The 27662-nt window shown below is 35.9% G+C and overlaps 3 protein-coding genes and 1 long non-coding RNA gene across 4 annotated transcripts; 1 reads left to right on the top strand and 3 right to left on the bottom strand.

Annotated features, from left to right (window-relative positions):
* Positions 1 to 1193: 1193 nt before the first annotated feature.
* pop7 (POP7 homolog, ribonuclease P/MRP subunit) lies at positions 1194 to 2706 on the bottom strand. Its single transcript, XM_073837254.1, has 2 exons — positions 2583 to 2706; positions 1194 to 1997 (listed from the first exon to the last, which is right to left on the bottom strand). The coding sequence occupies exon 2, from the start codon at positions 1975 to 1977 to the stop codon at positions 1531 to 1533; it is 447 nt and encodes a 148-aa protein (XP_073693355.1). The 5' UTR covers positions 1978 to 1997; positions 2583 to 2706; the 3' UTR covers positions 1194 to 1530.
* Positions 2707 to 2886: 180 nt separating this feature from the next.
* Positions 2887 to 11156, top strand: mettl3 (methyltransferase like 3). Its single transcript, XM_073837253.1, has 11 exons — positions 2887 to 3124; positions 3489 to 3676; positions 4980 to 5435; positions 5627 to 5802; positions 7045 to 7258; positions 8099 to 8286; positions 8480 to 8518; positions 8612 to 8720; positions 10430 to 10495; positions 10593 to 10705; positions 10917 to 11156. The coding sequence occupies exons 1-11, from the start codon at positions 3022 to 3024 to the stop codon at positions 11026 to 11028; spliced, it is 1764 nt and encodes a 587-aa protein (XP_073693354.1). The 5' UTR covers positions 2887 to 3021; the 3' UTR covers positions 11029 to 11156.
* Positions 11157 to 11260: 104 nt separating this feature from the next.
* Positions 11261 to 18222, bottom strand: LOC141332348 (uncharacterized). The gene is made up of 3 exons (XR_012355299.1): positions 18061 to 18222; positions 13317 to 13412; positions 11261 to 12436 (listed from the first exon to the last, which is right to left on the bottom strand). It is a non-coding gene; the product is annotated as an uncharacterized lncRNA (long non-coding RNA).
* A 5445-nt stretch (positions 18223 to 23667) lies between these two features.
* tm4sf5 (transmembrane 4 L six family member 5) lies at positions 23668 to 27123 on the bottom strand. The gene is made up of 5 exons (XM_073837534.1): positions 26853 to 27123; positions 25854 to 25934; positions 24642 to 24784; positions 24303 to 24492; positions 23668 to 24040 (listed from the first exon to the last, which is right to left on the bottom strand). The coding sequence occupies exons 1-5, from the start codon at positions 27021 to 27023 to the stop codon at positions 24023 to 24025; spliced, it is 603 nt and encodes a 200-aa protein (XP_073693635.1). The 5' UTR covers positions 27024 to 27123; the 3' UTR covers positions 23668 to 24022.
* Positions 27124 to 27662: the final 539 nt, after the last annotated feature.

The following is a 27662-nucleotide window of genomic DNA, read 5'->3' on the forward strand; positions in this document are numbered from 1 at the left end:
CTAAATTGCTGCTTGTGTCGGGGGAATTGGAAGCTTTCGTGAGAGCTGATGAGGCTCTGTGTTAGCTCTTGTCTGAATTACGCGGTCTTGTGCAGATAACGCCACTGCCAGGAAAATATTGATTAGTGTGTGCATGACGAACATCCTGGCCCGCTTCAACTTCACGCACGACGCTGCATATTTGCCTTTGGGAAATGATCATGAGGTTGACATCTTGTTTCTCTTTTTCTCTATAACTTGTTTGTGTATTTCATAAATAGCCTGTTTTTTTTTTACACCTGTCAATCAGTCTCTGTCTAGATGCAACAAAGTATGTTTGTAGATGTTTTTTTCCTGTTATTTTGCTGTTGTGTGGTTCTTTCATCACAATGTCATTTGGTATTCAAATACAAAGTATTATTCTTGGCTAAAAAATAGAACTGTAAAAACAAGGAGAGAGGAAGTTTTTCTTTGTCTTATGAAGCATCTCTGTTGAGAATGTTATTACACTGCTCACCATTCTGTAAATACATCTGATTCCAAGGTGAATCTTTAAAGAATTTGGTGTGAAAACAAATACTTTTTTTAGCTATGAGAGGAAGAACTATACACATAACAGGAATGTAAAATACTGCGTTTTTGTCATGTTGTTCATGTTGTTTATTTTACAGAGATATTATTCTTTTTATTCTTAAACTATAATACTACTGTTTAGTAATATATTTATAATATAATATGTTGATTAAAGTATTACTATTAAATAATTTACACTACCAGTCAAAAGTTTTTGAACATTAAGATTTGTGATGGTTTTTTGTTAGTCTCTTCTGCACACCAAACCTGCATTTATTTGATTCAAAGTACAGCAAAAACAGTAAAATGTTCAAATATTTTCTATTTTTATATATTTTAAAATATCATTTATTCCTGTAATTTCAAAGCTGATTTTTAGCATAATTACTCCAGTCACATGATCCTTCAGAAATCATTCTAATATTCTGATTTGCATCATCACTTTGAATCATCACTTTTGATCAATTTAAACCATCCTTGCTAAATAAAAGTATTCATTCTATAATCTATTTCCCAAAATAAATAAAACATTTTTACACAAGAGACTTCCTAAAAAAAAATACTGTTTGACTGGTAGTGTATGTAAAATAATTTACCATTAAAATAAGCATAATTATAGACAAAGGAAGAGAAAAAGCAGGTAGCTCTAACAATGGCTTTTTACTTTCCATTTCCAACTGTTGCATGGTATTTTGGTTATGAGTTCACTATACACAAGAAAACATGCATAAACTGATTTTTGTTTCTAAAAGTCTTGATATGACACATTTCCTTTCTATATCTTGTTTTTCAAATGAAACATTCAAGAACACCACAGCAATGAACTTAAAGCAAAGCCAGTGCAAGACTTCAGGCTGAACCAGAACGTAAATCACACAAAATAAAACAGGCACCACTCATATACACACCACGAACTTTACATTGATGTTTAAGAAGTCTTTGAAGTTCCCATTTATTGTGTTGATAGAAATACTGGCTCTATGGATTGGGATAAAACACTTTGATGTGGATGGCCGAGTTATTACGGGTGCGTGTAAGCGGCTCTCCCGCCTCGTCCGGATCTTCGGGCTCCAGATCATCTATGAGCTCTACGGTGGATGTGTTGGCCGCCAGCTGTAGCGCACCCTGGCTGGACGTCTGCAGCTGCAGAGCGATGTTAATGGCCCGGTTGATAGCCAGTCCCAGACCGTGGATGCAGATTTCCCTATGAGCGTCTAGTAGTTTCTGACACCTCGCCAATTGGGCCTTGAAGTCCGTTTTCATATTGACGTAGACGTCGTTCCGTCGTTTAGGCAGTTTGCGGGGCAGACGTTTGCGGAGGGTGTACTCCATCGGGTCCATCTCAAGGGTAGAGCCCTCTGGGGTGGGCAGCACCATCGGAGTGTGGGGTACAGAAGCGGATACCGGGCTGCGTGGCTCTGCCATGTCAAATCACTGGAAAAGCACTGTACAAACAAAACAAGACGTCATTTATTCATCTATTTCATTGTGTTTTATTCAGCCTGTGAAAATGACACACAGCAGACCTAGAACACAAATGTTCTAAACTGGCACTAAGGTTAGCAACTTAATAAGCACATTCATATATTCATCATTTATGTTTCTATATCAATTAGACCAAAATACCCAAATAATGGCCACTGATTCAGAAGTGTTTTGATTCACTTAAAAGAACCGACTCATATGAGTCACTCTGTTTCGGAATCGGACTACGCCGTTTGTTATTGATTCACTAAAATGAGCCGACTCACATGAGTCATCGTTCGTGAATCGTTATACATCGGTCGCGCTGTATGTTTCATTCATCGTTGCGGCTCCGCTAAACAAAAATGAATGAATCATTTTACTACTAGTGTTTTTCGTTTCGTTCCGTTCCGTTCGAGAAACATTCGGTTCTGGTATGTTTCATGGAACCTGTTCTCGGTTCATTAGAAATAACTAGGTCTTTACAGTCATTATCGATATGCTACATTATATAATGTATATAATAACATTTATATAATCGTTTTGTTTTTGAGCGTGAGTAGTACCTTGAATTAGATGAGCTTGTTTTTCTGAAGCACTATTAACTGGCTGGTAAATAAATTAATTGCGTATTTGCAGGTTTGTCTTCTCTCCTCATGTACCGGAAGACCTCTCACTTACACAGGAACTGTTTGATTACATAATACATACTGCTCTTTTATTTTATGAAACTTATTATTTTTTTATTTCGAATATTCTAAAATTATAAATTAATCCCAATGAAATGAATTGTTTCTATGCGTCTCAGTGCCCATTTAAAACTCAACATTGCTAAAATGGCGATTATTGCATCGTGAGGGTCTTTTATTTTGAAATTCAACCAGATTGGCGGCGTAGTGTGTATGGAAAGTACAGTCACTCAGCGTTGTGAATGAGCGCTTTATGAAATATCTGTTTCAATTGTCCGGTCTTTTCATTTACTGTTTATCTAGTTTCATTTAAGCCATGTCGGACACATGGAGTCACATTCAGGCGCACAAAAAGCAGCTGGATTCCCTGCGAGAGAGGCTGCAGAGGAGAAGAAAAGACCCAACTCAACTAGGTGTCGGTGTGTTGAGTAACTACATACTGTGAAATCTGCAAAACTATTAAATGTAGCTTAAATAGCATTTGATTGGATTGATTTGTTGAAAATACAACCCGAATATGCAATGAGAGTCACAATTACAAACCATGCTACTCATACAGTCAGCTTTATTTGCTTGATATCAAATGCTGAATATAGAGACCACACGGGTTTCTCTTAGAAGTGTGGCATCATGATGCTGAAACTGAAACTTTAAATGCATGCCAAAGAAAGAATGAATCATGGTTAAATCATGTTTATTTTTTGCAAACGTAAATTTGGTGTCTGTGGTGCCACCTACTGTATGTGCAACAATTTTCCAACAATTAGGTCTTGTTTTTAACAGAGGCTGGAAGTGCTGAGGGTGGATCTGCAAGGAGTGACAGCCCTGGACCCGCTCTCCAGAGTCCACCGCAAGTGGAAGTTGATCAACCTCCAGACCCGGAGCTAGAGAAGAGGCTGCTGGGATTCCTGTCTGAACTAAGTCTTTCTTTGCCAATCGACTCCCTAGCCATCACCAACCAGCTAAACACAGTAAGAGCTGTGTGCATTTTTGTGTACACGACCAGTCAAAAACCTGGACATATACTCATTACTATTTCCCACATTTGAGAAAATATAGTTCAAGTTGTTAAATGATATGAAACAAATTAAGTCACATGAACAGTGCCTTGCGAAAGTATTCATACACCTTCATATTTTTTCCCATATTGTTGCTGCCTTATGGTAAACTGCTTTAAATTACTTTTTGTCCACATCAATCTCCATTCCATACACCATAATGGCAGAGCAAAAAAAAAAAACAGGTTTTTAACATCTTTGCAAATTTATAAAAAAAAACAAAAAAAACTTAATCAGAGCAAAAACCAAGCACCGAGGCAGAATTGTGTCATAGCACAGATCTGGGGAAGAGTTCAAGGAAAATTCTGACACATTGAATGTTCACAGAAACATTTAGCCTCCTTTATCCATAATGGAAGATGTTTGGAACAATGCATGAAAACACACTTTTTGCCATTTGCAAAAAAGCACCTAATGGACAAGATTCTTTGGTCTGATGAACCTCAATTCCAAGTGTCATGTTTAAAGTAAACAAGGCACTACTCATGCAGAGTACCATTCCAAAAGTAAAATATCCTGGTAGCTGTTTTTCATTGGCAGGGACTAAAGCAGTCGTCAGATTAGAAGAAAAGCTGAGTGCACCAAAATATTGAGATAGCTTTAATAAAAAAACCAGTCCAGAGCATTTAGAACCTCAGACTAGGCCGAAGGTTCACCTTCCAACAGGACAATAATTCTAAGCACACAGCGAGAGTTGCTTATAGACAATTCTGTGAATGTCTTTGAGTGGTCCGGCCAGAGCCTGGGCTTGAACGCAATCAAATATTTTTGGAGAAACCTGTCAGAGCTTGAGAGGTCAAGAGGTGAGGAGAAGAATGGCAAATAATTGCCAAATGCTGATGTTCAAAACTTGTCGCATCATACCTAAAAAGACTTGAAAAGGTGCTTCAGCCAAGCCTAGTTAAGAGTATGAATACTTATGCAATGCAATTATTTCAGTTTTTTTATTTTTAATACATTTACAAAGATGTGACAATTCCATTTTTGCTTTGCTATAATGGTGTATGGAGTGCGATTGATGTGGAAAAAAAGTAATTTAAGCAGTTTAACATAAGACAGCAACATAACAAAACGTGAAAAAAAAAAAAATGAAAGGGTATGAATACTTTCGCAAGGCATAGTATCTAAACTTATTGGGAATACTCTAGAAACACTCATATCTATGTTTTTATCTTTCTGTCCTTCTCACTATCCCTCATTTGCAACTTTGACTCAGTCCGAGTCTGCAGTATCCCATGCCTGCATCCAAAGTCTCCTCCTCAAATTTTCTGCCCAAGAACTTATTGAAGTTCGTCAGCCATCCATCACAGCCTCCTCGTCCTCTTCCTCCTCCACCCTAGTCACTTCAGTCGACCACACCAAACTATGGGCTATGATTGGCAGCGCAGCCCAGTCACAGAGAACTGCCATTAAAAGAAAAGGAGATGAGATCATCCATCAAAAAAGAGCCCCAGGCTCATCCCCTTTGCTTCAAGCACCATCTTCACCTCCAAAGAAATCCTCTGCCTCACTGGGTCCTGCCTCAAACTCACAGCTTACCGGATCCTCTGGGGTTGGAGGGAGCGGGACTGAGAAAAAAGGGCGGAGCAATAAGGTGCAAGCATCTCATCTGGACATGGAGATTGAGAGCCTACTGAGCCAACAGTCCACTAAGGAACAGCAAAGCAAAAAAGTATGTCTAAGTAGCAAGTCAGTAAAGGTCTTGTGTATTTGTGGATGTGTATGTGGATGCCTGAATCAATGATGAACTGACTTTAACTGAAAAAGTTTAGTGTTTACCATGGTTCTCACAATCTGTATTGTAAATAGCACTATATAAATAAAGGTGACTTGACTTGACACATATGTATACTTGTGCTTCAGGTAAGCCAAGAGATCTTAGAGCTGTTGAACACCAGTTCAGCAAAAGAACAGTCGATTGTGGAGAAGTTTCGCTCACGAGGCAGAGCTCAAGTGCAGGAGTTCTGTGATCATGGGACGAAAGAAGAGTGTGTGCAATCAGGGGACACACCTCAGCCCTGCACCAAGTTGCATTTCAGGTACGTTCACACACACTAAAAATAATTAAAATAAATAACAACCATATAAAATGTATATACATTAGAATAAACAGTATATATACAATGCCTTGCAAAAGTATTTATACCCCTTAATTTTTTTCACGTTTTATGTTGCTGCCTTATGTTTAATTTCTTTTTTTCCCCACATCAATCTACAAACCATAACCATAATGACAAAGCAAAAACAGAATTGTCACAACTTCATAAAGTTATTTAAAAAAAAAAAAAACTGAAATAAATACATTGCATAAGTATTCATACCCTTAACCCAGTACTTACCTGAAGCACCTTTACAGCCATAAGTCTATTTAGGTATGATGCAACAAGATTTGCTCTTTCCTCTTCATCTCTCAAGCTCTGCCAGCTTAGATGGGGCCTGGCAGACATTTTTATGTTTCTCCTTGAATGTTTGATTGGGTTCAGGTGGCTGGGCCACTCAAGGACATTCACAGAGCTGTCTATAAGCCACTCTTGTTGTGTTCTTAGGGTCATTGTCCTGTTGGAAGGTCAACCTTCTGCCCAGTCTGAGGTTCTGACTGCTCTGGACTGGATTTTCATTAAGGCTATCTCAATATTTTGGTGCATTGAGCTTTTCTTCTACTGAGGAGAGGATTGAGTCTTGCCACAACATCATTAAGCCTAAACCGGTAGAGTGTTGCAGTGATATTTGTCCTTCTGTAGGTTTCTCCTTTCTCCACATTTGATCATGGAGCTCAACTAGAGTGCCCATCAGCTTCTTGGTCACCACTCCAACCAAAGCCCTTCTCCATTGAATGCTCAGTTTGACCAGGAGGCAATATGAATACAAGCAATATGAATGCTCCTGAGCTAAATTTTAACTGTCCCAGATAAGGGTATTAATGTTTATGCAATGGAATCATTTAGGTTTTTAATTTTTAATAAGTTTGCAAAGATGTTCACCTGTTGTTTGCTTTGCCATTATGGTGTATGGAGTGTAGATTAATGTGGGAAAAAAGTAATTTAAAGCAGTTTAATGTAAGGCAGCAACAAAACAAAATGAGAAAAAAAAAATGAAGGGGTATGAATACTTTTGCAAGGCTCTGTTTAATAACTATATAATTTTACATTTAGAAATTGTATTAATAATCATCAATAATGATTATTTTTTATTATTATTGATTATGACAATATTATGTAAACATAAACAAAATAATTTAGCCTTTTTTTTTTTCTTTTTTTTTTATAATTTGACTTTCTAAGGCGGATCATCAACAAACACACAGACGAGAGCCTTGGTGACTGCTCTTTTCTGAACACTTGTTTCCACATGGACACTTGTAAATATGTGCACTATGAGATAGACAGCCCTCCTGAGGCAGAGGGTGACACACTGGGGCCCCAGGCAGGAGCTGCTGAGCTTGGACTGCACTCCACTGTGGAAGACAGCAATGTTGGCAAGTTGTTTCCTTCACAGGTAAAGTATCATAATAACGGAGCCATTCCACCGCTTCTGTCAAGCTATATTACACAGTAATTGACTTGAAGCTAAAAATTAACCGGAACCAATTTAATCTAGCAACACAGAATTAAGCATGGTCTCTTGGGTAAGGTCGCTCCAGCTGTTCATAAGTTTTTTATTCTTACTGGAACGTAAAGTCCACACTAGAGGCTTAGGAACTTCTAGCATGAAACTAGCTCGGTAATCTATTCGGTTGCATCATTCATTTCTAAAGGGATAGTTCACCCAAAAATGAAAATTCTGTCATTAATTACCCTCATGTTGTTCCAAACCCATAAGACCTTCGTTCATCTTTGGAAAACAAATGACAATATTTTTGATCAAATCTGAGGCCCTTCTGACCCTGCATAGACAGAAAGTGAGTAAGGACACTGTTAAAATAGTCCATGTGATATCAGTGGGTCAACTGTCATTTTATGAAGCTACAAGAATACTTTTTGTGTGCAAAGAATACAAAAATATTGACCTTTCTTCTGTGTCAGTCTCTGTACCACAATGCAGTTTAATAATGCAATAAGGCATAATGCAAAAGTAATAGTAGTGCCTAAGTTGTAACTTTGTGCCCATTTATGTCAAAAATAGGTGTGTACAGATGGTGTAACCAGGCCTAGATGTATTTCTGACCTGTAGTGGCTTTCAGAGCAATCTTCTCTCATTCTCTCATTTGCTGTTCTTGTATTTGTCCACATTCAAAAACTAATATTTATTATGATTTCAAATGTTAAAACTGTGATTGGCATTTTTATTTTAAGACACATGACAGATATATGCCCTCTGACCTTGTCCCCATCTCAGTGGATTTGCTGTGACATCCGTTATCTGGATGTGTCCATCCTGGGGAAGTTTGCAGTGGTGATGGCCGACCCGCCGTGGGACATTCACATGGAGCTTCCATATGGAACACTCACAGACGACGAGATGAGGAAACTCAACATTCCTATTCTGCAGGATGACGGTTTCCTCTTCCTCTGGGTGACAGGAAGGTAGGGGCTCTGGGGAATGACTGAACACAAAGCTTCTTGAGACCCTTTTATCTAAGTGTAATCAGATTTTGCATCATTTTTGCCACACTGATAAATGTAAACCTAAATACGAAAATTGAAAGGAGGTTATGTAATGCTATCCCGGCAACAGTCCAAATGCAGGTCAACAATAATTCATTTTCTGTCTTCACAGAGCTATGGAGCTGGGCAGAGAGTGTCTGAGCTTATGGGGGTAGGTGATTTTACATATGTAAAGTGATAATGATCTCTTTAAATATAACTAAATCAGTAAACTAAATATTTTTGTTCTCTGTCACTCAATTAGCTATGAGCGTGTAGATGAGATTATCTGGGTGAAGACTAACCAGCTTCAGAGAATCATTCGTACTGGAAGGACTGGACATTGGCTGAATCATGGCAAAGAGCATTGCTTGGTATGTGTGAGAATATACACTGCCTTTTGAAAGTGTGGGGTCAGTAAGATTTTTGTGGGGTTAATATGTTTTTTAAAGTCATGGTAATCAAGGCTGCATATATTTAATAAAAACAGTAAAACGAATACATTTGAGGTCAAAAGTTTACATACACTTCGATAGACCAAAATAAGAGGGATCATAGAAAATGCATGTTATTTTTTTAGTTAGTACTGACATGAATAAGGTATTTCACATAAAAAAATATTTACATATAGTCCACATGAGAAAATAATAGTTGAATTTATAAAAACAACCCTGTTCAAAAGTGTACATACACTTGATTCTTAATACTCTGTTGGTACATGAATGATCCACAGCTGTTGTTTTTGTTTAGTAATAGTTGTCAAGCCCCTTGTTTGTCCTGAACAGTTAAATTTGCCCGCTGTTTTTCTGAAAAATCCTTCAGGTCCAACAAATTCTTTCGTTTTTCAGCATTTTTGTGTATTTAAACCCTTTCCAACATTGACTGTATGATTTTGAGATCCATCTTCTCACACTGAGGACAACTGAGGGACGGATATGCAACTTATACAGAAGGTTCAAATGCTCACTGATGCCATAGAAGGAAATGCAATGCATTAAAACTCTTTCATGATTTGAAGATCACGGTAATTGTATCTTATTTTGTCTTCTGGGAAACATGTAACTATCTTTTTTTGTAGCTTCTGAAGGGCAGTACTAAATGGCAAAAAAATGATATTTAGACAAAATAAGAAGAATGTATAGGCCTACATCTTCATTCTGTTCAAAAGTTTACACCCCTGAGACTTAATGCATTGTTTCTCCTTCTGGAGCATCATTGAGTGTTTGAACCTTTTGAATCCCTCAGTTGTCCTCAGTGTGAAAAGATGGATCTCGAAGTCATATAGTTATTGTTGGAAAGTGTTCAAATGCACAAAAATGCTGAAAAAACAAGGAATTTGTAGGACCTGAAGGATTTTTCTGAAGAACAGCGGGCAGCCTAACTGTTCAGGACAAACAAGTGACTCATGAACAACTATCACTAATCAAAAAAACAGCTGTGGATCATTCACATAACAACCCAGTATTAATCAAGAGTATGAAAACTTTTGAACCTGGTCATTTTTATAAATTCAATTATTATTTACACTTATGGGCTATATATAATCATATTTTATGTGAATTATCTTATTCAGGTCAGTACTAAATAAAGAATAACATGGATTTTGTATGATCCCTCTTATTGTGGTAAAAGGTGTATGTAAACTTTTGACCCCTCTTGTACAATTGGAAATATTGTTGCAATTTAAAATGCCTGTTTACTGATTTAATGACTTAATTTGTTTTCAGCAGCCATTATTGAAGTTTTCAGTGTGTCTTCATGCTAATAGGCTGATTTGGCTTTTATCACAGTTGAAAACAGCTTCTCATTTTATGTGAATACTGTGGTGCATTTTTTCCCCGGATTATTAAATGAATAGAAGTGTGTGAAGAAGTGTTTTTATTGTCACTTAAAATCAATTTAATGGATCCTTGCTGAATAAAAGTATAAATTTCTTTTAAAAAAAGTTACTGACAACAAACTCATGAACCATTTCGCAATTAAAGAATTTTGGTCTTCCTGTCAGGGTTTATTTTTGTTATAATGACAGTTTGACTACATTAACCCTTACATTTATGCTCTCTCTCTCTCTCTGTTTGTTCAGGTGGGTGTAAAAGGAAACCCACAAGGTTTTAACAGAGGCCTTGATTGTGATGTTATAGTGGCAGAGGTCAGTCATAACCATTATTACTGATAAAACAGTGACTAATTCAAAGTCAGCGATGAGCAGTGCATTAAAAAACATTTCTCATCTGTCTACACAAAAGGTCCGCTCCACTAGTCATAAACCAGATGAAATCTACGGAATGATCGAGCGTTTGTCACCAGGGACACGAAAGATTGAACTGTTTGGGAGACCACACAATGTGCAGCCTAACTGGTGTGTCAGACGTTCAGGAACTTTTTTTTACATGACTAAGTGCAAGTTTTTTGCTAACCTGGGCTGCGTTTCCCAAAAGTATCGTAAGCTTAAGTTGATCGTAGCTCCATTGGTTTCAATGGGTCTACGATGTACTTAAGCTTACGATGCTTTTGGGAAACGCAGCCCTGCATGTTTTCTCTGATCTTTCGCTTCCTATTTTGTTTTCCAGGGTGACTCTCGGTAATCAGTTGGACGGTATTCACCTTTTAGATCCTGAAGTAGTTGCACGTTTTAAGAAGCGCTACCCTGACGGAGTCATCTCCAAACCTAAAAATATGTGAGGACTGGGCTAGTGAAAGAATGTACAGCTGTTGGTTGAACTCTGCCACAGGAATGAAGACTGAAAGATAGTTTCAAACGACTGCTGCAGGAACAGACTTTTATACCACTTGGCTTTTTTTTTTTTTTTTTAAATAAAAATACTGAACCACATTTTTTGTCTTTTTTTTTTTTTTTTTTGATTAATGTAATGTTTGTTAGAGTAGTATACCAAAGATGATACTTCTTGAAAAATTGTTTTTTAAAAATGGTTTTATTGTTTTTTTTCTTCATTATAATTTTTACAATTATCAGTGAAAGCAACAATACAGTGCTGTTTTAATTCTTATAAGTCTTTTTTACGTATTAATTTTTTTATAAAATTGTTTTACACATTTTTTTCATACAAAACATACAAAAAATATCTTCTCTTTCATATTGTTTCTTCAAAGTTGTAACAGTGTCTTGTGAATTTTGTTCTTTTACTGGGTTAGGGTGTAAAAATCCACATTTAATGTTTAAAAAAACACAAATGTTAATATATGTGCATACAACAAAGTGAATAATTCATTAGCATGTAAAACCTGTTTTTTCCAAACATGTCAAAACAGAAGCAATGAGTGGATCGTGACAAACATCTCCATTCACTTGACTGGTTTATACATGCAATAAGAAAACCTGATAAAGACTTAGAAACTGCGTCATCTTCATATTAATACATTAGTTTTTAAAATTTAACTTGCATTAACAACCATCTTTTTTAAAATTGTTCCAAAAACACTTCTCAAGCAAAGTTTGTTTATGGCCAGGGCATATTTCAAAAAGCCCTGAAATCAATTCATAATCAAAATGAAATAAAGTTAGAGCTGTGCACACTATGTTAATGGACCTTGATGCAGCTGTAGGACAAAGAAAATGGCACTTGCATAGAAAACAAAATACTCTTTAGAGAGCAAATGCTAAAAAAAGCACTTACTGGTTTTCATGTAAACATCACTCTTAAGAGTGTATATATAATATAATATCCCCTTTCACCAAATTACACCCAGCTGTACCGTTTCAGACACTAATCTTGACATTGTTACTACAATGGATACAGCTGATGCTCATGAGTGTCCATGGGCATGCAAGGAGAGGCAAACTTCCATCCTGCTTGTTCCTCCTAATGGCTCATCCAATAAGGGACTTAAACTGGACTGGGGCTGTAAATCTGAAGTCTACTTTCAAGGGTTCTCCAGAGGCTTCCAGCAGAACAAAGTTAGTACGTGGCGTCCACTGCGTTGATGTTGCTATCCATCTGGTGTCGAAGTGAGAGCCGAGCCTTGTGGGAAAGATAGGCCTGTGGGCAACTCAAACTACTGCCGCTGTCTCCTTCACTGCCCCAGGAGGTAGTAGAACACAGCCGAGGTTTCACCTCTTCAGTAGCTATTGCTGAATATGCAGAAAAGAATAATAATATAATTATCTCACTTCATAAAAATATAAAAATACATACAAATATAATTGTCACACCTCATAATATGTTAACACACTTAGATAAAAATAAAAAGATATACATTATTATAGATTAAAGGAGTAGTTCACCTTCAGAACAAAAATTTACAGATAATGTACTCACCCACTTGTCATCCAAGATGTTCATGTCTTTCTTTCTTCAGTCGTAAAGAAATGATGTTTTCTGAGGAAAACATTTCAGGATTCCTCTCCATATAATGGACTTCTATGGTGCCCCCGAGATTGAACTTCCAAAATGCAGTTTAAATGCAGCTTCAAAGTGCTCTAAATGATCCCACCCGAGGAAGAAGGGTCTTATGTAGTGAAGCGATCGGTTATTTTCTAAAAACATTTACAATTTATATACTTTTTAATCTGTAAACAGAGTGCACACAGGGCTAGACAAGATGACCATTTGAGGTTAAAAAGTATATAAATTGTATTTTTTTTTTTTTTTTTAGAAAATAACCGATTGTTTTGCTAGATAAGACCCTTCTTTCCTCGGCTGTGATCGTTTAAAGCCGTTTGAAGCTGCATTTTGGAAGTTCATACTCGGGGGCACCATAGAAGTCCATTATATGGAGAGAAATCATGAAATGTTTTCCTCAGAAAACATAATTTCCTTCCGACTGAAGAAAGGACATGAACATCTTGGATGACAAAATTAAATTTTTGTTCTGAAAGTGAACTACTCCTTTAAGTACACCATGTCACACATTGCTTGAAATTTCAGGTCAACTACCAATTTATAATTTGGCCAGATTATCAATTAGCTACGTTTTGGCTTTATCTAAAAAGGCTGTAAAGTTTATTTTACCCGTTTCCGGAGGGCACTGTCTTTTGCACCTCTCCTTGCACCGTCTGTAGAACGGAAAGCACTGCAGCATTTTTACACCCATATCAGCAGGGGGAGCTAAAACACAAAATAAACACCTGTTAGACAAACCGACTGTCACAACAAGGCTAAACATTTCTAAACTAGCAAAAGTGTCGATTGTTATTTGACCTTCTTGTGCTTCTGTGGTCATTAAGGTAAAACCGCTGCGGTTTGTTGTGATTAATAGTTGTTTAAAAAAAAATATTGTTTTATGTCCTGTACTAAACTCATTGCAGCCCTGTGTATGCAAACCTCTGCCCTGCTGTCTAATCCCATTCACAGCGACGTCAGTGTGTAGACTGAACTCAGTCATCCGATCTAATAAATCCGTGATTGGGCATTACACGCCAGGTCAAGTTCCCTGATAGAGACTGGCAGTTTTGCCATGCTAGCGATATAGGCAGCTCCCCTGGCAGTTTATGAATCACTTTTGACAGCTGCTAAACGTATTATATATAATTCGTTTTTAAACTTCTGTTCGAAGTGATTCATGCCCGGCAGTTGTTGAGTATGTGGGTTACAGTAAGGTCTGTGACTTCATAGCTAAAGGCAAATACAAACTTGTCTCTTTAAAAGGTTTTTTGTGACAAAGTGGCCAGTGCTTCTCTTATAACCTTTTCCCAGGTTTTTCTGGTCTAGGGTTTGTAGTATACAGGGTTAATGGTTAATTTTTAATGACTTGGCTTTTACACTGTTATGATATGCTCTCTGAATCCAGTCTGCCCCAGAAACCAACATATCTTAGTGGCTGACCTGAATTAGGCCTATTTATTTTGGGGTTAAAGTTTGCACATACTGTATAATAATACAAAAAAAGATTTCCACAATTAAAAAAAAAAAAAAAAAAAATTGACAGTGGCTACACGTGTGTATTCCTGACGAAGGTCTTTGACCAAAACGTTGCCGCTTTTTAATTTTTTGGGGAACAACAGTGTGTGGATCTTTTTTGTATTATTTGATGCACCTTTTGATCTTGCACCTGGCCATGTGCGTAGGCTACTTTGACTTTGACTTTTATGTTAAAGTTTGCACATAAAAAAACAATACATGCTAAATGGGATCATAAACTACAAGCTTGTGTAATAGGTCCTCAGATCATACTTGTCAGTCGTAAAAAAAGACTAAAAAAAGACCTAAAAAAAAAAGGTTATGTTTTTAATCCAACTACATTGATACACATTAACATACAACACAAGAAAGTGTTTGTGTATCAGTAAAACTGATCACAAAATCATGTCACCACATGCCACAGTAAAATGAACGTTTGAATTGCTGTCATACATAACGCTCTGTTCCCATCAATGCCCTCCCCTCCCTTTTATTTCAGATATGAACTCATTAATCAGAGATCTTCTCTCATGCTATTGTTCATCTTAATGAACTTGCCTGAGGACAAAACATGCAACATTCTGAATATAAATTAAAAGATTAAGACACCGCTGCTGGTGTTTGAGAAGCTAATGGGCAAACATTTCAGAAAATATCTTTTGAGAATTTTGTAAGTGTTGGAATAGCTCATTGTATTGTCCAAAATGTTCAATCAAATCAATCGCAATTAATCGCATCCAAAAAAAAGTTTATGTTTACATATTATATGTGTGTGTACTGTGTATATTTACTGTATATATGTATTATGTTTATTATGTTGTCCAACTGAAGTTCTTAGCAATGCATATCGTCACCTTAGAATTATAAGCTTCTATCTGACATTTTTGTCAAAATTGAGTTATTCACATATTCTTATTCTGTGACAACTTATTTACATTATTTGATGTTTATATTGTAAGCTATGTACATTTGGGCCTTTTTTTAGAAAACAAAAATGGTTCTATCTACAGAAGTCTATGGAATGCAAAAGCTTTGAAGCTCAATATCTCGAAAGTGCTCAGAATGCAGATCCGTATAATTCTGAGGTGACTATATTACTAAGATATATCAAAGATTAAGTTTTGATATATTTATGGTAGGAAATTTACAAAATATCTTCATGGAACTGATCTTTACTTAATATCCTAAAGATTTTTAGGGTAAAAGAAAAATTGATCATTTTGATCCATACAATGTTTTTTTGGCTATTGCTACAAATATACCCATGCTACTTAAGACTGGTTTTGTGGTCCAGGGTCAGATATAGTATGTAAACACAAACTTTTATTTTCAATGCAATTAATCGCAGTTAATTGTTTGACAGCCATAATTTTCGGACAACATCTGTTCAGATCTGCCTGCAAACATAGTTTGTTTAAAGTTTTCAAAAGTCTGCAAATATCTTCTTTCCATTATAGGCATAAAGTGTCACAATTTGAGACTGCAGATAAAATTATTTGTGTTTGGTAAATGATGTAAAATGACCTCTTCAAAGCCTTCTATACTGCCTCAGATGGTTTGCATCAGTCATTGCATCAAACCAAGAACCTCTGAGCTTTTGTGGAGAACATTGCGTCCAAAATATTTTCCGATACTGACGCTGAAAAGCAAAGGCAAATGTTTTTCTTATTAACTTTCCCTTGGCTCTAAATGCGCACACAGATTTTCATCACTTCATGTGCCAATCATATGCAATACATTTATCCATAACCGCTCCTACATAATTTATATGGAAGGGCTCGTCTGGGGAATTTTAGATTTCATTCTTATTTCTTTGTGTGGCGAAAAAACCCAGATCAATTTGGGGAAAAAAGTGGATGAGTAGGCATAACAACAGAAAAAATGTTACAGTTTCTTTCCTTTTAGTAAAATTTTTTTGGCAAGGTTCTTTTCTAGAGACCCAGAAATGATGTAAGAAGTGCACAATTTAGAGCTAAGCTGTTTACTTGATGTAGTCATGCACTTACAAACGTACTACAAGCAAGATCTTGTAGACACAAACGCATATACACACACACAGAACATCCTTATAGGGTGTTTAATCTAGACTTGTGACCTAAAATGATGACCCGCTCTATGACTTTTACTAAACACTGTGAGATGTGTTTGTGTATCAGTATGTCTGTGTTTTGTCTCTTATAGGTTAAGTACACTCTGGAGGAATGCTGCTTGAAACAGTTAAGTAATCTATAGTTACGACACATTCCACTTTACCTCCTCCTACATCCCCAGCCTCTTTTCTGAGAATAAGACGCTAGCTATGCACACATTCAATTACACGCCCTCAGAAACAAACCAGAACTGTCAGTTTAATTTCTCATTGATTTAAAGCACCACAGAGTTTTTCCTGGAATTGCAGACTGTTAATTGCGACACTGAATAGATTGGATGCCTTTCAAATAATTTCAACCACACTGGGTTTTTCTCAACAAGCTTGTGTATTCATAAAGTGTTCCGCATGGTTGAAGGAGATAAGGATAACCTGTGAATTCACACTTGTTTAAATTCCTTCTTTAAATCAGTGCTGCGTTTTTTAAAAAGTGTGCACTTGATTCAGGTTCTTGCAGGAACTTTATAAATTTAAGTTTCTATGCTTTGAAAGGTTGTTAGAACTCAAAGTGAGTTTGATTTCTCGCTTGCTACTCTGATAATGTCCCCTACTCCCCTGGCTGCCTTCTAGTGCGCGCACACGCGCTGTCCCATTGAGACTTGCTGTGTGTGTATGTGCAGTACGTGACGTTCGGGCACGCTGTGGTCCTCTCGGGCGACAAGAAGAAGGGGGCAGTCTAATGCATATCAGTTATTAATTATGAAAGAATGTTTACAAGATCTCTGGTGATTTCCATATGCAGACAGCAAGGTTATTCGTGGTCCAGACGCATCGTTCGCAGAAAAGTACGTTACATAAAATCGGTGCAAGAGATCAGCCAGAGTTCAGAAGAAAAGTAAATCTCTTAACGCGAAAACATAGATACCTGAGCAGATGAGCTTAACAGCACCTTTATTGATCTTAAACAGCCTGCCAAGTGATGAATGAAAACCTAACGAGCTAATTGTCGTCTGAAGATTACAGGCTACTTGATAAAGAGTAGCCTACGTGGAATGATTTATTGGTTTAATTATGTATTTAGTTCACTGTGCTACACAATAAAATGAATCTTTTAATGCAGAAAACTGTTAAAATGTTTCAGGCATTGTGGGATGTTATTTTTATGTGTGCCTATCTTTATCTTTTAAGCAATATAGGCCTAAGTCGTAAAATAGATGATAAAATATAAGGTCTCGTATTAATATTAATCTTTTAATAATTAATTTGACTAGTTTCCTACACAAAGACAAACAATGCTTCACAAATTACCAAAAAAAAAAAAAAAAAACTTAAATGTATACATAAGCAGCTTTCATTGTAAAATACAAGTGAGGTGATTTATATTTTGTACTAAACACAATTTGAAAAATTGCTGCAAACATATACGTCTATTGTCATATTGGAAGTCGCTATTTAATATAGGCCAGACTATATTTTTATTAACAGCTACCCACTTAAAAGGTTTTTACTGTAGCGTTTAACGTTTTCTTGTTAAAATTACTAACAATTTTAACAACGTATAGCCTATTTTCTTACGTTACCTGTAGCAAGTTTGACATGAATATTGTGAGACACTCCCACTTTGACACACCTCCAGATTGTTTAACAACCTTTGTACATTTGCGAATTTAGTATTTACCTTGGATTTTGCATAGGCCTGTATAATTAAACGTTTGCAGTTTATAACTGTATATAAATTCTATTAAATAGTCTGATCAAACGACTCACCGGTTGTTCTCTTGAAACGCACGTAGTAACTGGCACTGTCACGTAGAAAAGTCTACTTCAAGTTCCAAGTGACTTGCGATAGTTGAAATGTTCTCCAACTCCCTGACAGTTCACTGACGATGACAGAAGCCGTTCAGCAGTGACAACATGGAAAGCCTCAGGTCTGAGCACACGGAACGTTTAGCTTTAAATAGCTTATCTGAGTTGCACGCCCTCCTCCTCTTTCTCACCCTCCTCCTCCTCCTCCTTCTTCTCTTTCACTCAGCTTGCTAGTGTGTTGGCACGTCTCCAGTAAAGCATGAGGAAAACATTCTCACTATTCAGAACCAATTCATTAAACTATTTATAATTTTCACACGTGCAAGGACTTAAGTTTATCTCTTCCATAATGCCGTATTGTCATACAGCTGGGACTTGAAATAAGTTTGACCCTTGGCTATGGGTGTTGCTGGTAAATGTTAAATGCTAAATCGTTTCATTGGATCACAACAACATGCATGATTAATTTAATTAGTGGACATTTAAAGAAGTGATTGGAAAACCTAAATGAAAGAATGATACAGATAAGATTGGATTATAGTTCTTTTTGAAAGCTTTTGTGTTGTAGAATTCAGGACAATTATGCTTTAGTACTGGAAGTCATTGAGAAAATGTTAACCTCAAGACCATTATGATGTTTTAATGTTTATCATCATTGATAAAATGCTTAGACCTTTTTTAGTAGTATCAGTATTATTATTTCACACAAAGTTTTATAGTGTGATTAAGATAACATATATTCCTAGATCATAACCCCCCGGCCATTTTAGTTTTGCTTAATATAACCAAACTTTTAGGCATCGGGCCAGTCTCCACAAGTCCCCATGGCTCCAGTTTAAATTCAGGCTTCCCGCAGCATTGGACACTACTTCATAGGCTGAATTTGAATAGCATGGCAACTTCTCAAGAGTAAAAGATCAAAGAAAAAAGCTCATCTTTACACTTCCAAGAAACATGTGTGCCAGCAACATCAGCATATACCAGGAAATGTGTATTTACACCCTTATTCATTTTTTCTTTTTTCTAGCTGACAGTATGTTTGCTGTTTTTATTTTTTGCAGTGGAAATTTACAGAGGCAAATTCCAAAGGAGAGGCAGATTAGAATTCTGAACAGCAAACCTGCTGCACAATCTGGGTTGAAGGCCAGGGCCCCCCATTGCTGGTAATTATATTGTGCGACTTAGTACCAATAGCATTAACCCGTTTGTCACTGATCAGAGAACAGTCTAGTTTGTCCTAGCTCCAAGTAAGGCTCTGAAGGCCTGATTCAAGAACAGTGTTAAAAGGATTTGAATTCTCATCATTCATATGGGACAGCAGGAAATTGTGGTGGGCTTTTTTTTAGTCAGTTAAAATGCATTGTATTCTCTGAACCCAAATCCCTTTATGTACAATTTTTGACTCATAAACAGTCAGTTTTTCATTGTTTTGAACTTGGTCCAGAAATGTCTCTTTTTTTCTGCTCTATCTCAGCGAAGCCAATTTCAACCTCCATGTTTCATTTTCATCTCTCTCTCTCTCCTCGTCTCACCTGTTTCTCCTGTTTAGCTCCTCCCTGCTCTTTTTCTAATTTTGACATCTGCAGGGAAAAAGTAGGTGAAGAAGAATTTTGCAGATCTGAACTAGAGCATTTTCAATGAGTGACACACATAAGCAAACAGCGTCTGAAAGATTTTTATAAGTAGATTTACTCCACTTCAGAACTGATCTCAGACCTGCATGAAAAAAGTTTCTTGCTAGCTTTCCAGTAATAGAAAATAAAACTTGCTTCTGTTCTATTTCTGACTCTCATTCCAGGCTTTTGGAGCAAAACATATTTTTATAACTTGAAAATTGTTGTTCTGTTTAAAAATAATAAGGAAAACCCTGTGTTAAAACCTGTTCCGCCATGTAAAGAAAATGTTTTTGTCAAGATCCTGAAATGGGATCAGGGGATCGGATACCTCATAGAGAGTGAATCTTTCACTGCATGCTGTAATGAAATGGTGGTGTTGAGGTCAGATATCACAGGATAAGAATAGCAACTGTGCAAACTTATCATGGACGTGAGATGACACAATTAAGGTCACAATTACAGATAGAAGTGCATTGTGCACCAAAGACATAGAGGGCATACAAAGAAAGTTTTCCACTGACAAGCTAACATAGGCCTAGCTGTCTGTGTACTTTTGATCCACTCCAATTGTTTTGCTTCACCACTTTTACTTTCCTTGAGCATTGTCTCTAAACACTTCACAAATCACATTATTTTAAAATAAGGTCTGTCTAGTACTGCACATAATAAGAGAGCGCATTTTTAATCAGAAATAGTGTGATATAGCTACAGAGATTTTTTGTTTTTGTTTTGTAAAATTAAAAAACATGGATTTTTAATAGTGTTTCTCACACTATTGTTGGTGATTTAGCCAAATCTAATCAACTCTCTCTTGCTGTGTGTGTCATTGTGAAAAATAATTACCTATGATCAACAACATTAACTAAAATGGGTCCCACTTTAAATTAGGTGGCCTTAACTACTATGTACTTACATTTAAATTAATCATTCGGTGCAATGTACTTAATGTACTTACATACATGTTTTTACATTGTACTTATATATTTTTAAAAACCTATATGTAATAGCATTTGTAATTAATTGTTGAACCAATGTTGAACCAACCCATACACCCTAACCCACCCTTAAACCTATCCATACCACCAAACCTGTCCCTAACCATACCTATATCCCACCTTAATAGAAGCAAAAGTGTTTTGCAATGCAATATGACCAAATTAAGTACATTGTACTTATTTTTTGATGTAAGTGCATAATAGTTAAGGCCACCTTATATAAAGTGTGACCCTAAAATGTATCTTTACGTACTGATGTACACTTTTAAAATGAGAGATAAAGAAAAATATATGTGTTAGAGGAACAAGCCATGCTTTAGTAAAGCACAAACATTCAACAAAAGTGTATGTTTAAACAGAATGACAAAATCCTGCAGAAACCCAAAAATAAATGTCACGCCTGACGGTTTTATTTGAGTTGGCATATATACATACTCTCAGAGGAAGTTGAGTGATTTAATGAGTGTTTACTCTCTCATGCACACTAAAGCTGCAGAGCTTACTCACGTGCTGTTGTTTGGCTTCAGTGCACAGAATAACTGCTCTAGTCCGGCTTGAATCGCTTTTTACCAGTTTTCCCACCCTGTTCTCACCCAAAATACCCCCTCCCCAAAATTGCAACCCCCCTCCCTATTTTGTCCCTAGCTGTCAACAATCCGTCTCCCCTCCGGTGTTTGTGAGCTCACTGAGTCAGCGTCAAATTCCTACATTCACATATCCAATAACGCCTATGATGTTAACTGTCGATTTTAGAGGTAATGAATCACACAAAGAAAGACATGCAGTGACATGAAGCTGCTGATTCTTCAGGTTTGCAATCCAAGTGTGTTACAATCTATGTTACATTCTTAAAGAAATACAAAGACAAATCCCCTTTAAATGCATCAGGATTATAAGATTTTAATGAACCTTTAAACAAAATGCTATATAAATTTAATAAATTCTATATAATCCATTGACATGCTCCATCTAGTCTGATCCAGTGCTTTTCCCGTCTGTTTTGTTCTGTTATTGTCTGGAGCCATTGTGGAAATTAATGAGCATTTTGTGCTTGTTCTCTATGTTTAATTGGTGGATGGACATTAAATTAGTCTGGTCAGGTCGATGCCAAGCCTTTAGTACAACTGACAATTTTTTTTTCTTTAACCCTTGTGCTGTTCTAAAAATGCTTTACCTAATTTGGTGTTCCTGGTCAAAAAAAAATTCCCAGCTTTTTTTTAAAAAAATGCTTGTAAGTCTCTATATTATGTGCAGTCTTGGGGGTAACGCATTACAAGTAACGCAAGTTACATAATCAGATGACTTTTTTCAAGTAACATATTACTTTTTAATTTACAAGAAACATCTGTACTTTTTCTAAAAAAGTAATGCCAGTTACTTTGTTTTCCCATTTATTGACTCACAGCTCTTCTGTCCCCATGTTGAGAGAAATCAGAAATAAAGCGGTGTATGCACTGTGTAAACATGATGCTTACTGTAGTTCAATACTAATTGTGAAAATGCATTACCCATCTCTCTGTATTTAATCCAATTTTATTAATCAATGTCTTTACTGCTGACCTTTAAAAAGCAACATTTGTGCTTCATTTTTTTTAATTGATGAAGAGTGTCAAACTTTCTTCTCCCGTGTTCTACTGTACAGGTGCAAATTTACTTTTCCTTCAGCCTAAGGTTTATTCATTTCATTTTTGGTGTGAAAGGGCTGTTAGATTAGCTAAAAATAGAACTTTGTATATTAAAAACAAACAATTTCTTTCTGAATTTCTTTCAGTTTCAAAAACAAATAATAAACCTGTGTTAATTAAAAGAAAACAAGTTGTCAAAAATATTAAATTGAATATATGCTAATAATACAACATAATGGAAAATTTATAAGCAATTTTTATGAGATCATTTTTGATTAGGAACACCATAAGTGTAATACTGTGGGATAAAAATTCCCCAAAATGTACAAAAATTATTTTAAATTGTTACAGTACGTTTTAATCCAACGCAATAACATTAATAGCATTATGGGATCGAGAAAGAAAATCCTGTCCAAAATGTAACATTAGGGTTAATTATATGTATAGAATTATCAAATAAAATAAAATATTCATACATTTATGTCATGCAATTATGTGAATGTATGTTCACATGTGTGATCTCTGTGTCAATAAGAACAGGGAACACTCTGGTCTGGTTTGAACAAGCTCTATACATTAAGATGACGTAGTAATGTGTACTAGGACATGCTGTTGCCTCTTTCCCCTTGTGGCTGAGACATGAATGGCATGTTTACAATGATTTGTTCGCTTAGTCTATGGGCAAACAGTAAGCTTGTTTTGAGATTCTGCAGCCTTTATCCTAGCATGAGTTTCAAATAGGTGTTTATGTGCAGGATTAGTAATTAGAGTGGAGGGCTGCTGTGGTAACAACGATTATCTGCTAAATGTGAGCACGGGGTCGACAGACTCCATGTTTATAAGCGTGTCAGACTTCAGGGAGCTAATAGTAATAGACATTATTTCGTACTTTAAAGGAAACTGATGTTTTTGGTTTCTGGTTTCAATGTATGAATGTTTTTACAGCTGCAGGTCTGGCCTTCGCCACCAGGGGGTTTGACTTACTGTTTTGACGTGCATGCTGCAAGATCCGGTTTGTTCCGGTGTCAGAGTTACAATGGTGAAAGTAGTGAAAAGAGTGAAAGACACAGGTGTCAAGACAGAGGGAAGAAAGCAAAAAGGACATTGTGGCTTTATCAGCAATTGGAAAACAGCCAGTCCAAACACAGTGGAAACTAGACGGGCAAAAAAAAAGAAAAAAGAAAAAAAACTTGATGCCTCCTGCCAAGAACACCAGAAAAAGAAAACACTCAGGGTATTTCTGTAACCTGTAGAGGAAATATCATTCTCATGCAATCTGATGCCAACTCTTAAGATAGACATTACTTAAGTTTATAATTCAGACAAAATATATGTCAGAAAATTATGTTTATTGTGAAAGAATGCTTTCATTGGGACCTGATTATTTCATATTCCAAAATGCACAAAACTTATAAAAATGGACAAAGAACTTATACATTCCTACACAATTTTCATCATGAAATCTGAAAGTTACTGAGCTTGGTATTTGGTTATAATTTACTGTTACAATAGCACTACCGCATACAGTTAAAAAAAAGGTTACATTTACACACAGCATCACTTTTTTAGCTTGGATTGCAAGTGGTTAGTGTTGTGTGAATGTTATTGTCCTGTTATAGGGACTCCAGACTTAATTTGCATTGATTTGTTTGTTTGTTGCTGTTGTTGTTTTCCTCCACAGCAGATCTCACAGACCTCCTTCATCCTGTTGTACAGAGAAGAGAAATCATTCCCAATATATAAGAAGGGCATGTCATTATTATTTTATTTTTGAGAGGTCTGAATGTTTACACAGTTTGGATTTGTTTGTCTAATACAAACAAAGTCTGTTGTCTGTGCTGCCAATGTTCTGTCTGGTCTTTTACATTTTATCTGTTAAATGCAGTTTTTGTTCAAGAATGTTCATTGAATGCACAGCCGTTTCAATGTAAATGTAAATGCTGTTTCAGTGTTTGTGTAATATATACCGATTTTTTGTCTCGACAGTCTCCACATAGGCAGCCCGCACATCCATTCACAACCTGAATGACACAGAGTATTATCTGGATCAGAGACAGACCCAAAAGTATGCAGAACAGCACGATGTGCCAGAGAACCACATTCTCGGGAAAGAGACACTCGGACCATGTAGTCTTATCTGCCAGGTAACTGCTGTTTCTGTTACAGCAAGACAAAAAGAAGAAAAAAGGAGCTTTAGTTGAAGTACAGGATAAGAGCTCATCTAGTGGGCATATAAAGAACTGCAATTTCCCTTGTTATTTCATTGCTTTCGTTTCATTTTTCTTTTGGGTTTTAGGTGTTCTTACCCTTCTCTTCCCTCAAAGGGATATTCCCAGTTTATATCATCGACTCGGCATTTTGGCCCAACAGCCAGTGCTGCAATGGCAACACAGGCACAGTAGCCCGATCCAACAATGCCAAATACAGACGAGAAAACAGAACTCAGCATCTGAACGAAACAAAAAAGCATGAAATGTTAAACAATCAAAATATGTTATATATATATATATATATATACACTACCGGTCAAAAGTTTTTGAACAGTAGGATTTTTTTTTAAGATTTTTTAAATAAGTCTCTTTTGCTCACCAAGCATGCATGTATTTGATCCAAAATACAGCAGTAATATTGTGAAAGAATTTTACAATTTACAATAACTGCTTTCTGATTTACTATATTTTATTTAAAATGCAATTTATTCCTGTTATCAAGGCGAATTTCAGCATAAGCACTACAGTATTCAGTGTCACATGATCCTTCAGAAATCATCTATATGCTGATTTGCTGTTCAAGAAACATTTATTATTATTATTATTATCAATATTTAAAACAGTTGAGTCATTTTTTAAATGATTCTTTGATGAATATAAAGATACAAAGGTCAGCATTTGTCAAAAAAATAAAAAGCTTTTGCAACATTATACTATGTACCTTTCAAAAGCTTGGAGTCAGTATATATTTTCTCTTTTAGGAAAGAAAAATTATAGAAATTAATACTTTTATTTGGCAAGGATGCTTTAAAGACATGTCTACTGTTACATAAGATTTCTATTTCAGATAAATGCTGTTCTTCTGAACTTTCTATTCATCAAAGAAACCTGAAAAACATTCTACTCAGCTGTTTTAACATAATAATAAATGTTTTTTGATGCAAAAAATTCAGCTTTTTAATACAGGAATAAATTACATTTTTAAAATATATTCAAATAGAAAACAGCTATTTCAAATAGTAAAAATATTTCAAAATGTTACTGTTTTTGCTGTACTTTGGATCACATAAATGCAGGCTTGGTGAGCAGAAGAGACTTTAAAAAACATTACAAATCTTACTGTTCAAAAACTTTTGACTGGTAGTGTAGACTATGTAATTTATATGTACAATACATATGCAAAGGAGAATGCTGTTTTTGTCTAACTGCTGATAATATTTTCACATTTTACAGTTGCTCTACTGAGCTTCTTGTTGTGAATAATAGCGACTACATTTTTTGGTGTTTTTCTGTGTTAGATTTACTCACACGACAACGGTTTCCACAGCAACCTGCCCCGCAACAGCCTTTGCCCCCGGCTCTGATGGCCGAGCAGCTTGGACACATCATCTGATGAATAAAAGTGAGTGTATATTAACTTATCGTCAACTGTGATGTCATATGATTAACTTATCATCTATGACTCTTCAAAATGAGTCTTTCTATGATTCTATGATTCCATGAAGAACTTTTAACATTCTTTATAGTGGAAAATAGTTCTTCAGATTAATAAAATGATCTTTAAATAACTGTTTACTAAATGTTTCTTTGCGGAACCCAAAATTATTCTTCTGACAGCACTGCGCAAAATGCACTTTTGGAACCTTTATTTTTAAGAGTGACTAAATTACACATTAAACTCACATATCTTTTCCTGCGATATGCACTTCCTTATAGCATGTTATTGTGTACATGCAATTGTTGCTTCATGTAAAGATGAGCTGCCTTACGTAACTTTACTCAGGATTGATCCATCCTGATCATATCAGGATGTTCCATACACTCAGGAAAAGAAAACTTACAAAAGTTGTCACTTGGGTGGTACCTTTTTGAAAGGTACAAATATGTACCATTAAGTTACTGATTAGTACAAATATGCACATTAAGGTATTATAATATACATTAAAGTTACTTATATGCACCTTTTAGAGGTAAATAAGAGTATAGTATAATGCCAATGCATTTTTCACGGTGAGCGGAGAAGTTCTACATAATGGACTGTTCCTCATTATTGTACTTCCTCTCCACAGACATTCTGCTTTTCTTCCTCAACTCTAAAGTTCCTTTATTCTTATTTTATAAAGAAAGTAAAGTAAGTATCTGATGTTCTATCTAAAACATCAGGCAAAGTCAAGCCTGTTCATTTTAGTAAACAATAAAATTCCTGTTGCATCTCATAATAACAAGACAAATTTTCTCTGGAAACGGCCAAGTTCAGACAAACAGCACATTAATGATGAGATAAATTAAAGAGACTGAATTACTCACAAATAGTCCTCCACCAAAAACACCTCCCATAAGCCAGACTTGAAGGGAAATCTGATTAGTTTCCAACTGTTCTCCATTAGGGAAGAATAGAAGTATATTCGCTATTATAGACAAAAAAGCTGAGGGCAAAAGTATTAGCCCTACTAACCGCGCACACTTTCCAGTACACATTTTGATGGATCTGTATTAAAAAATGTTAAAAATCAGGAGAAACTGTCGAAGGCTTGTGTTCTTTTCAGTGCAGCTGGGTCTGACTGATACCACAGAATGCCCTTTGAGACTAGACAATATTTACAGAGCTTTTATCAGTGCCATTAATGGTGTGGTAACAGAGCAGTGGGCAGTGGATGTTTCTGCTTTGGATAATTACCGTCAAACGTGTATACGTGTATTGTGGTTGGTTGATAAGTGAAAGGTGTGTGGGGCAAGAGATGCAGTAAAGCCAGATAATGAATCCTGACAGAACAACAAAGCTGTGTTTTACAGTCCATATTAAAATACCTTGTGTTATAAATGGCAACTATATGACTTTATTTATAATGCTTTTGTGAAGGTTAATGATACTTATGCTTCGTCATTTCTTTTTATAATCTTAATTAACTACCATTCATAACATGCATTAAAACACCTATAAATATAAATTTAATAAATGCTCTTTTATCCAAAAGGTTGTGTAAATTAAAAAAAAAAATGATTACGGCAAATTTTTCAGAATATGTTCTCAAGAGCAGTATGTTGTATGAAGTATGTTGTGGTGACTGAAGGGACATTAAAGAAAAATAAAATGTGTACTTTAAAGTTAGTCATAAA

This window comes from Garra rufa, chromosome 3 (genome assembly GCF_049309525.1).
Source record: "Garra rufa chromosome 3, GarRuf1.0, whole genome shotgun sequence".
NCBI lineage: Eukaryota > Metazoa > Chordata > Actinopteri > Cypriniformes > Cyprinidae > Garra > Garra rufa.

What these genes read in the sequence shown, in the direction of transcription:
- pop7 (XM_073837254.1), bottom strand. Translation starts at nt 1,977, where the DNA reads ATGGCAGAGCCACGCAGCCCGGTATCCGCTTCTGTACCCCACACTCCG.
- mettl3 (XM_073837253.1), top strand. Translation starts at nt 3,022, where the DNA reads ATGTCGGACACATGGAGTCACATTCAGGCGCACAAAAAGCAGCTGGAT. An exon ending in TCACCAACCAGCTAAACACA is followed by an intron (nt 3,677 to 4,979) that starts GTAAGAGCTGTG and finishes ACTTTGACTCAG; the next exon opens with TCCGAGTCTGCAGTATCCCA. An exon ending in GTGATGTTATAGTGGCAGAG is followed by an intron (nt 10,496 to 10,592) that starts GTCAGTCATAAC and finishes TCTACACAAAAG; the next exon opens with GTCCGCTCCACTAGTCATAA.
- tm4sf5 (XM_073837534.1), bottom strand. Translation starts at nt 27,023, where the DNA reads ATGTGTACTGGAAAGTGTGCGCGGTTAGTAGGGCTAATACTTTTGCCC. An exon ending in GCTGTGGAAACCGTTGTCGT is followed by an intron (nt 24,785 to 25,853) that starts GTGAGTAAATCT and finishes TGTTTCGTTCAG; the next exon opens with ATGCTGAGTTCTGTTTTCTC. An exon ending in CCCTTTGAGGGAAGAGAAGG is followed by an intron (nt 24,493 to 24,641) that starts GTAAGAACACCT and finishes TTGCTGTAACAG; the next exon opens with AAACAGCAGTTACCTGGCAG.